At 35.6% G+C, this 11476-nt stretch overlaps 1 protein-coding gene across 1 annotated transcript in view; it reads left to right on the top strand.

Annotated features, from left to right (window-relative positions):
* Positions 1–10824, top strand: part of ppp3ccb (protein phosphatase 3, catalytic subunit, gamma isozyme, b) — a 24686-nt gene extending 13862 nt beyond the window's left edge. Inside the window, exons 10-14 of the mRNA XM_076082836.1 lie at positions 1296–1373; positions 1844–1928; positions 2678–2775; positions 3813–3839; positions 9420–10824. Of these exons, the coding sequence (XP_075938951.1) occupies positions 1296–1373; positions 1844–1928; positions 2678–2775; positions 3813–3839; positions 9420–9574 (443 nt within the window). The 3' untranslated portion in view covers positions 9575–10824. The remainder of the gene's footprint in view (positions 1–1295; positions 1374–1843; positions 1929–2677; positions 2776–3812; positions 3840–9419) is intronic.
* Positions 10825–11476: the final 652 nt, after the last annotated feature.

Below are 11476 nucleotides of genomic sequence, written 5' to 3'. Positions count from 1 at the left end.
GTGTCGATGCTGCACAGCTTTAAGCAGCATTTATGTAAAGATGGAGGTGAAAAATGTCATTTAAACCGGCAGAAGCTTCAACACACAGCAAACGCATCAATCTAAACCAGTGGTTCTCAACTGGTCTGGCTGCAAGACCCACCATCACCCTTTAATGACAAGCCGCGACCCAAATTTTCAACTTCTCAAATGTATTTAATGAAAAGATGGAGCTGTTTGAACCTGAGCTGAAGATGTCCTCTGCAGTCGTAGTGTAGGAGCTCTCTAGTGCAGAGAACTTGTTCCTGTCCGTCCCCGTCCCACATGTTTCACGTAAACCAGTAAAACGGCTTCATGCTTTCTTGTGCCAGAACCTCGCTGCACAAAACACACTGAGGTTTTTGCCCTCTTTTGTCCTCAATGTAAGAAAATCCATATCTCATGTAGTCTGTGTCATACTTGCATTTTGCCAATTAACATGAAACCAAACTTTGTGGGTGTTCTTCTATGCTGTGAATTGGCGGGTATCTATTAGCATTACATGGCATTAACGCCAAATACTGTTAAGCTGTGTGAATAAAATAAAAGCACAGGATTTTTTTTTTTCTTCAGGCAAAGGCCCGCGACCCACTGAAAACGGGTCACTGATCTAAACAATACATGATAAAAGACTGTTATTCTTCTAAATCCATACTTCTGGCTCTGTGTAAACATGTTATAAACATCATGTTACGTTACGCTAACATGACGCCAGCATGGCGCAAGCATGACATGCCGCTCCGAGCCTTAAAGCCACCGGAGTAAATTAGATCCGTCATTAATATCATGTTTCACAGAGTTATGAATCACGTGACACAGAACCAGAGAGACGTCATGATGAGTTCTCAGCTCTCTGTAAACGTGTTACATGAAGCTGCCTTTTAATAAATCAAATGATTATTCATTTCATACTCTGTTCTGTAACTTTTATTCTCGTCTTATTCTCTTTTAACTGGTTTTAATTTTCTATTCTCTTGTTTTTTTGATAAATTTGCCTTTTTAATAAACAGTTATTTATCACTGAATAGAAGATCAGTTGGCAGCTATTTTATAAATCAATGTAATTGATGTAAAAATGTTATTTTTTTAAAAGCAAGAATACCAAAAGTTCTTTGGTTCCAGCTTCTCAAATGTGAATATTTACATTTCTTTATCATTTATGACGGAGTGAATATCTTTAGTTGATGGTTATCAGAGTGAAGCATCACTGTTCTATGAACTGATGATCTCTAAATGAAGCCTTTACATGTTGTGACTGACTGAACTTGTGCTCTCAGTCACAGAGATGCTGGTGAACGTGTTGAACATCTGCTCTGACGACGAGCTGATGTCAGAAGGAGACGACACGTGTGAAGGTAAGAGGAAGTAGCACCTTCATCGCCATCATCATCACACCTCTCTGCTGCTTCTTTTCATTTAGTTAAAGACTTTAACACTTCCCCTCTTCTGAAGGAACTCTTCATTGTGTGTGTGTGTGTGTGTGTGTGTGTGTGTGTGTGTGTTATTGAATAGAAGTGTGGTGTTGCCATGGTGAGCTGTAGTGAAGCTTCTTCTTCACTGAATGTAATAATGTAGAAGAAGGTGAGGTGTGAAGGGGTTAAAGGACCGAGTCTCCATGTTCATGATGGTTGAACAGACTTCATTCATAAAGGTCTTGTAATGCACAGGTTTGATCTACAGAGTTTGGACTGAAGGAGACGTGAAGATGAAATGTTTACTTCTAGTCTGATGCTGTGAAGTTGTTCCACACGGTGTAGACGTTGAGGCTGTGGAGCTTCAGAACATGGAGAACGTTGATGTTCTTCTTCTGTCCTCCTGCCTCCAGGAGGAACTCCAGCCGTGAGGAAGGAGGTGATCAGAAACAAGATCCGGGCGATTGGAAAGATGGCTCGAGTGTTCTCTGTGCTGCGGTGAGTCTCTAGTCTCTGCTCTCTGCGTGTAGCTGAACGTCTCCATGTTCACCAGCTTAACCTGTTTCTGACTGTGGATGAACTCTTCTCTCTGGTTCACAGTATAAAGATGTTTATCAGTCTATCGTAGTAGAAACTCCTCTCGTCTCACTCGTGCTCCACTTCACCCAAAGCCAATGACTTGTCCTGATTGTCCTCTTTCCTTCCCGAGGAAGTGTGTCTCCATCGTTTGTCCTCTAATGATGAAGAAGTTATTTCAAGACCTCAACTCTTCCTCTTTTAGTTCTTATGTGTGATTTAAGTTTCTCCACTTCTGCTTTCTGCTGACGACAACGTCTCTACTGCAGTACAAGTACTACTACTGTAGTAATACACTAACTATGAAGAAGTACTCTGATCCTTTACTGCAGTTCAAGTACTACTACTGTAGTAATACACTGACTATGAAGAAGTACTCTGATCCTCTACTGCAGTACAAGTACTACTACTGTAGTAATACACTGACTATGAAGAAGTACTCTGATCCTCTACTGCAGTACAAGTACTACTACTGTAGTAATACACTGACTATGAAGAAGTACCACATACATTTAAAAACATCACTACTGTCCCTTTAATAAGAATAAACTCAGTGGTCCTATGATGGATCCCTGAGGAACACCAGATAAAAAAAACACGGATTGTAAACTTGTAAATAGCGGGTTTAATAAAGTTGTAATTGAATCACTGATGTGTGTGTGTGTTCACAGAGAGGAGAACGAGAGTGTGTTGCAGCTGAAGGGTTTGACCCCGACAGGAACGCTGCCGGTGGGAGTTTTGTCCGGCGGTCGGAGAACTCTGCAGAGCGGTGAGAACCAACACAGCCGAGCATCCCACCAAAATACACACTGAGAGACCGACCCTGAACGCTCTGAGAGACCGACCCTGAACGCTCTGAGAGACCGACCCTGAACGCTCTGAGAGACCGACCCTGAAGGCTCTGAGAGACCGACCCTGAACGCTCTGAGAGACCGACCCTGAACGCTCTGAGAGACCGACCCTGAAGGCTCTGAGAGACCGACCCTGAAGGCTCTGAGAGACCGACCCTGAAGGCTCTGAGAGACCGACCCTGAAGGCTCTGAGAGACCGACCCTGAAGGCTCTGAGAGACCGACCCTGAAGGCTCTGAGAGACCGACCCTGAAGGCTCTGAGAGACCGACCCTGAAGGCTCTGAGAGACCGACCCTGAAGGCTCTGAGAGACCGACCCTGAAGGCTCTGAGAGACCGACCCTGAAGGCTCTGAGAGACCGACCCTGAAGGCTCTGAGAGACCGACCCTGAACTCTCAGAGACCGACCCTGAACTCTCAGAGACCGACCCTGAACTCTCAGAGACCGACCCTGAACTCTCAGAGACCGACCCTGAACTCTCAGAGACCGACCCTGAACTCTCAGAGACCGACCCTGAACTCTCAGAGACCGACCCTGAACGCTCTGAGAGACCGACCCTGAACCCTCTGACAGACTGACTCTGAGAGACTGACCCTGAACCCTTTGAGAGACTGACTCTGAGAGACTGACCCTGAACCCTTTGAGAGACTGACCCTGAACCCTCTGAGAGACTGACCCTGAACCCTCTGAGAGACCGACCCTGAGAGACCGACCCTGAACCCTCTGAGAGACTGACTCTGAGAGACTGACTGAACCCTTTGAGAGACTGACTCTGAGAGACTGATTCTGAACCCTTTGAGAGACTGACTCGGAGAGACTGACTCTGAGAGACTGACTCTGAGAGACTGACCCTGAACCCTCTGAGAGACACATGTTGTTTGTCTAACATTCCATTATGCATTGATAACGTTCTCTCTCTCCATTCGTTTTGGGCTCTTCTACCGACACTTACACAGCCACCGTAGAGGCAGAGGAGGCAAAAGGTATGCAACTGTCTGTTTCCTGTCTCCTGTCTCTGTGTCCTTACCTGTCTCTACCTGTCCTTAGCTGTCTCTTGATGTGATGAAGTCTCCTTTCTTTTAAATCCTGTTGTTTTAATGTGGCTCATATTACTTTAATATTATAAGTAGTAACTCTATTACTTTAGTATTATAAGTAGTATATATGTGCTTTATTAACTCTATTACTTTAGTATTATAAGTAGGATATATGTGCTTTATTAACTCTATTACTTTAGTATTATAAGTAGGATATATGTGCTTTATTAACTCTATTACTTTAGTATTATAAGTATTATATATGTGCTTTATTAACTCTAATACTTTAGTATTATAAGTAGGATATATGTGCTTTATTAACTCTATTACTTTAGTATTATAAGTATTATATATGTGCTTTATTAACTCTATTACTTTAGTATTATAAGGAGGATATATGTGCTTTATTAACCTTATTACTGTAGTATTATAAGTAGGATATATGTGCTTTATTAACTATTACTTTAGTATTATAAGTAGTATATATTTTCACTGAACTCAAACTAAAGTAACAACAAAGTGATGCCGTTCTCTTTGTGTTGAGTCAGCTCATCTTTCTGCTCAGCTTTTACGATTATTTTGTCCAGTCCATTTATATCAACGAGGGTAGACAAAATAACAGAAACACCTCGTTGACTGTAACAGACCTGTTTTATTTATTAATGGTATTTACATCATAGCAGTAAATAATTAGCATTATAATTGTTATTAGTAGTAGTAGTAGTAGCACTACTATAATAATGCTTATTATTATGATTACTATAATCATAATAATGATTAATAATAATAATTACTACTACTATAGTAATAATGTCATTAATGTTTATTGTTTTAATAATGTGAATGAGAATAACAGCAGTGAAATGTCTCTTTACTAAAAGTCTGTTTCTTTGTCTTCATGCCATCCTCGTCCTGTTCTGAAGTAAGTGTTCTCTGCTGGTCTAACCAGTGCTCCCAGTATCCTGTATTCATAAACCAGTAATAACTGTACTCATGAACTAATAATAACTATTCATAAACCAGTAATAACTGTATTCATAAACCAGTAATAACTATTCATAAACCAGCAATAACTATTAAAAAAACAGTAATATCTGTATTAAAAAAACAGTAATAACTGTATTAAAAAACAGTAATAACTACTAAAAAAACAGTAATAACTGTACTCAAAAACCAGTAATAACTGTATTCATGAACCAGTAACATTCATAAACCAGTAATAACTGTATTCATGAACCAGTAATAACTGTATTCATGAACCAGTAATAACTATTCAAATACCAGTAATAACTGTACTCAAAAACCAGTAATAACTGTATTCAAAAACCAGTAATAACTGTATTCAAAAACCAGTAGTAACTGTACTCAAAAAACAGTAATAACTGTACTCAAAAACCAGTAATAATTGTATTCAAAAACCAGTAATAATTGTATTCAAAAACCAGTAATAACTGTATTCAAAAACCAGTAATAACTATTCAAAAACCAGTAATAACTATTCAAAAGCCAGTAATAACTATTCATTAACCAGTAATAACTATTCATAAACCAGTAATAACTATTCATAAACCAGTAATAACTATTCATAAACCAGGAATAACTATTCATAAACCAGGAATAACTATTCATAAACCAGTAATAACTATTCATAAACCAGTAATAACTATTCATAAACCAGTAATAACTATTCATAAACCAGTAATAACTATTCATAAACTAGTAATAACTATTCATAAACTAGTAATAACTATTCATAAACCAGTAATAACTATTCATAAACCAGTAATAACTGTATTCAAAAACCAGTAATAACTATTCAAAAACCAGTAATAACTGTATTCAAAAACCAGTAATAACTGTATTCAAAAACCAGTAATTGTATTCAAAAACCAGAAATAACTGTTTTCAAAAACCAGTAATAACTATTCAAAAACCAGTAATAACTATTCAAAAACCAGTAATAACTGTATTCAAAAACCAGTAATTGTATTCAAAAACCAGAAATAACTGTATTCAAAAACCAGTAATAACTATTCAAAAACCAGTAATAACTATTCAAAAACCAGTAATAACTATTCAAAAACCAGTAATAACTATTCAAAAACCAGTAATAACTATTCAAAAACCAGTAATAACTATTCAAAAACCAGGAATAACTATTCAAAAACCAGGAATAACTGTATTCAAAAACCAGGAATAACTGTATTCAAAAACCAGGAATAACTGTATTCAAAAACCAGGAATAACTGTACTCAAAAACCAGTAGTAACTGTACTCAAAAACCAGTAATAATTGTATTCAAAAACCAGTAATAATTGTATTCAAAAACCAGTAATAACTGTATTCTAAAACCAGTAATAACTATTCAAAAACCAGTAATAACTATTCAAAAACCAGTAATAACTATTCAAAAACCAGTAATAACTATTCAAAAACCAGTAATAACTATTCATTAACCAGTAATAACTATTCATAAACCAGTAATAACTATTCATAAACCAGTAATAACTATTCATAAACCAGTAATAACTATTCATAAACCAGGAATAACTATTCATAAACCAGGAATAACTATTCATAAACCAGTAATAACTATTCATAAACCAGTAATAACTATTCATAAACCAGTAATAACTATTCATAAACCAGTAATAACTATTCATAAACCAGTAATAACTATTCATAAACCAGTAATAACTATTCATAAACCAGTAATAACTATTCATAATCCAGTAATAACATTTATAAACCAGTAATAACATTTATAAACCAGTAATAACTATTCATAAACTAGTAATAACTATTCATAAACTAGTAATAACTATTCATAAACTAGTAATAACTATTCATAAACTAGTAATAACTATTCATAAACCAGTAATAACTATTCATAAACCAGTAATAACTGTATTCAAAAACCAGTAATAACTGTATTCAAAAACCAGTAATAACTGTATTCAAAAACCAGTAATAACTGTATTCAAAAACCAGTAATAACTATTCAAAAACCAGTAATAACTATTCAAAAACCAGTAATAGCTATTCAAAAACCAGTAATAACTATTCAAAAACCAGTAATAACTATTCAAAAACCAGTAATAACTATTCAAAAACCAGTAATAGCTATTCAAAAACCAGTAATAGCTATTCAGAAACCAGTAATAACTGTATTCATGAACCAGTAATAACTGTATTCATAAACCAGTAATAACTATTCATAAACCAGTAATAACTATTCATGAACCAGTAATAACTGTATTCATGAACCAGTAATAAATGTATTCATGAACAAGTAATAACTGTATTCATGAACAAGTAATAACTGTATTCATGAACAAGTAATAACTGTATTCATGAACCAGTAATAACTATTCATGAACCAGTAATAACTATTCATGAACCAGTAATAACTATTCAAGAACCAGTAATAACTATTCAAGAACCAGTAATAACTATTCATGAACCAGTGATGACTGTGTTCATGAACCAGTGATGACTGTGTTCATGAACCAGTGATGACTGTATTCATGAACCAGTGATGACTGTATTCATGAACCAGTGATGACTGTATTCATGAACCAGTAATGACTGTATTCAAGAACCAGTAATGACTGTATTCAAAAACCAGTAATAACTGTATTCAAAAACCAGTAATAACTATTCAAAAACCAGTAATAACTATTCAAAAACCAGTAATAACTATTCATTAACCAGTAATAACTATTCATAAACCAGTAATAACTATTCATAAACCAGGAATAACTATTCATAAACCAGGAATAACTATTCATAAACCAGGAATAACTATTCATAAACCAGGAATAACTATTCATAAACCAGGAATAACTATTCATAAACCAGTAATAACTATTCATAAACCAGTAATAACTATTCATAAACCAGTAATAACTATTCATAAACCAGTAATAACTATTCATAATCCAGTAATAACATTTATAAACCAGTAATAACTATTCATAAACCAGTAATAACTATTCATAAACTAGTAATAACTATTCATAAACTAGTAATAACTATTCATAAACTAGTAATAACTATTCATAAACCAGTAATAACTATTCATAAACCAGTAATAACTGTATTCATAAACCAGTAATAACTGTATTCAAAAACCAGTAATAACTGTATTCAAAAACCAGTAATAACTGTATTCAAAAACCAGTAATAACTGTATTCAAAAACCAGTAATAACTATTCAAAAACCAGTAATAACTATTCAAAAACCAGTAATAACTATTCAAAAACCAGTAATAGCTATTCAAAAACCAGTAATAGCTATTCAAAAACCAGTAATAGCTATTCAAAAACCAGTAATAACTGTATTCAGAAACCAGTAATAACTGTATTCATGAACCAGTAATAACTGTATTCATGAACCAGTAATAACTATTCATGAACCAGTAATAACTGTATTCATGAACCAGTAATAACTGTATTCATGAACCAGTAATAACTGTATTCATGAACAAGTAATAACTGTATTCATGAACCAGTAATAACTATTCATGAACCAGTAATAACTATTCATGAACCAGTAATAACTATTCATGAACCAGTGATGACTGTGTTCATGAACCAGTGATGACTGTGTTCATGAACCAGTGATGACTGTGTTCATGAACCAGTGATGACTGTTCATGAACCAGTAATAACTATTGATAAACCAGTAATAACATTTATAAACCAGTAATAACATTTCATAAACCAGTAATAACTATTCATAAACTAGTAATAACTATTCATAAACCAGTAATAACTATTCATAAACCAGTAATAACTATTCATAAACCAGTAATAACTATTCATAAACCAGTAATAACTATTCATAAACCAGTAATAACTATTCATAAACCAGTAATAACTATTCATAAACCAGTAATAACTATTCAAAAACCAGTAATAACTATTCAAAAACCAGTAATAACTGTATTCAAAAACCAGTAATAACTGTATTCAAAAACTAATAACTATTCAAAAACCAGTAATAACTATTCAAAAACCAGTAATAACTATTCAAAAACCAGTGATGACTGTATTCATGAACCAGTGATGACTGTATTCATAAACCTATATATATATATATATATATATATATAGATATATATATATATATAGATATATATATATATATATATAGATATATATATATATAGATATATATATAGATATATAGATATATATATATATCTATATATATATATCTATATATATATATCTATCTATATATATCTATCTATATATATCTATATATATATATCTATCTATATATTTCTATATATATATATATTTCTATATATATATATATATATTTCTATATATATATATATATTTCTATATATTTCTATATATATATATATTTCTATATATATATTTCATGTAAACGTGTCATTTTAAACATAATAAAGTCAGTTTGTTTAGTATATATTCTATGTATAATCTGAATAATATTAGTGTGTGTGTATATATATATTAACGTGTGCTCTGCTCTCCTCTCAGCCGTCCAAGGCTTCGACCCTCAGCATAAGATCCAGAGCTTCGAGGAGGCTCGAGGGCTCGATCGGATCAACGAGAGGATGCCCCCCCGCCGGGACAGCAAGCAGGAGGCCCCCCCCTCCCCCAACAACCTGCCGGACAAGAACGGCACCAACACACAGGCCTAAACCCTCCCCCCCCCCTTATCTGCCTCCTCTCCTCCCTCCTCTCCTTGCTTCCTTCCCTTGCCCTCTTCTCTCCTTTTTAAGAGCAGGAGAAGAGGTCGTTCGGTCCGAGCGACTCTCACCGCGCTTAATTTATTTCATCTATTAAATATCAAAGTTGAGGATTTAACGGGATGAAACCTGTCTGGTCCAGATCCGGTCTGGTCTGGTCTGGTCCAGATCCGGTCTGGTCTGGTCTGGTCCAGAGCCAGTCTGGTCTGGTTCGGTCTTGCAAACCCACTTTACAGTCTGTTGGTTTCTGGGATGACATCTTTTTTTCTATCAGCATTTTATTTTGGTGAGGGAGGAAGTGACGGCGTGTCCACACGCGCATACACGCACACACACACACACACACACACACACACACACACACCCCTTTCTTATGCCAATGATAGTGTGACTGAGCTCTGAGGAGCGAGTATTGACATTTATATTATATTATATGTACATTTTAATTGTTCCCTCTTTTCAATGTGACGGGTTTTTGTTTTGTTTTTTACAGCATTTAGATTTAGGGTTGATTATCCAGAGGGGGGGGGGGGGGTTAAAGGGTTTCTCTGTTTTATAAAACTCTGGTTGATTGTTGAGGTTTGATGAAATCTTAACTCAAGGGTCACTTACTGCGTTCTCTCTGTCGCTCCTCTCTAACGAGACGTGGTAGAAAGCTCCAGAGGAAGCTTAGTAAGTGGTCCTTGAGTTTGTGCTTTTCATGTTTAAAACCAGTTCTGGTGACGTTTTATTAAACAAAGACAAAAGAAGTGAGACGTCGATCCGACGAGAGCTGAAGACGCTAACGTCTCACGATGCGTTCAGGGGCCTGAAGGCTGCAGGATTTCTAACAAATGAGTTGATATTAACTTCATATGTAAACGAGGAAGACCTGATGAAGACCTGCAGGTCTGAGACCTGTTTGAGATATTAAAGAGTCAAATGTTGTGACCATGAACAGAACCGGTGTATAGAAACAGAAGAACCCTTTGAGCACGAGGAGGAGAACCCTGCTTTCATTATTCGTTGTTTTCTTTGTTTTGGGAGCTGTGGTGCGTTCGAGGCCTCTTTTTTCTGAACATATCTCACAGAATGTACAGAAACGTTTCAACTACAATCAAGAGATTTTCTTTCTTTTCAGCTAAATTTACAATGTAAGAAGAGAAGCTGAGGCCTCGTTTCTGTAGATGTTTCACTTCATTCAATAAAATAATCAAATCAAACACGCTGGTCGTGTTTCTTTCAAGGACGTCCGTCTCTCTTCTGCTCTCGGCCGACCAATCAGAAGCCTGCGTGGGTGCTTTGTGTCCGGAGAGGAAGACGAGGCATTGAAACGTGTTGCCTAGCAACACTCAGCCTCCTCTTCATCACCTGCAGCAGAGAAGGTTAACGATGAAGAGGAAGCTGCTTCATACGGGGGAGTTTGAACACGACGTTGAGTCACGAGGACGGTGTGTTCAGGTACTTCACAGATTATTATTTATACTGATGAAGGTTTAAAAACTGCTTAATAAGAATATCAATATATAAACGTATATAAATATATATACGTACATACGGAAGCCCTGACAGGACACTATTCAAATGTTTTAGTCCCTTTGGAAACAAAATATATTTATTTGACATCAATAAAAAATGAATTTAATTCCAGAAGAAATGAAATGTTGAATCTTGGCCGTTCAGGGCTTCCGTACTAACGCTAACATCAAAACAATGAGGTTTGTTTCCTCACATTGAGCAACTCATTCTGTCATCTGATCAATATGTGTTTGTTGGGACCATTTCTCTGGTAGGAAGTAGATCCTCAATAATCAATATTAATAATCAATGTTCATGATGTCATCGATGGCTTAAAGGAACACAAGAGATCAAAGA

Source organism: Anarhichas minor, unplaced genomic scaffold (genome assembly GCF_050575085.1).
Source record: "Anarhichas minor isolate MPS153535 unplaced genomic scaffold, ASM5057508v1 ptg000105l, whole genome shotgun sequence".
Classification (NCBI taxonomy): domain Eukaryota; kingdom Metazoa; phylum Chordata; class Actinopteri; order Perciformes; family Anarhichadidae; genus Anarhichas; species Anarhichas minor.
The sequence above is the reverse complement of the archived record's forward strand: the minus strand, read 5'-3'. Positions and strand labels throughout refer to the sequence as shown.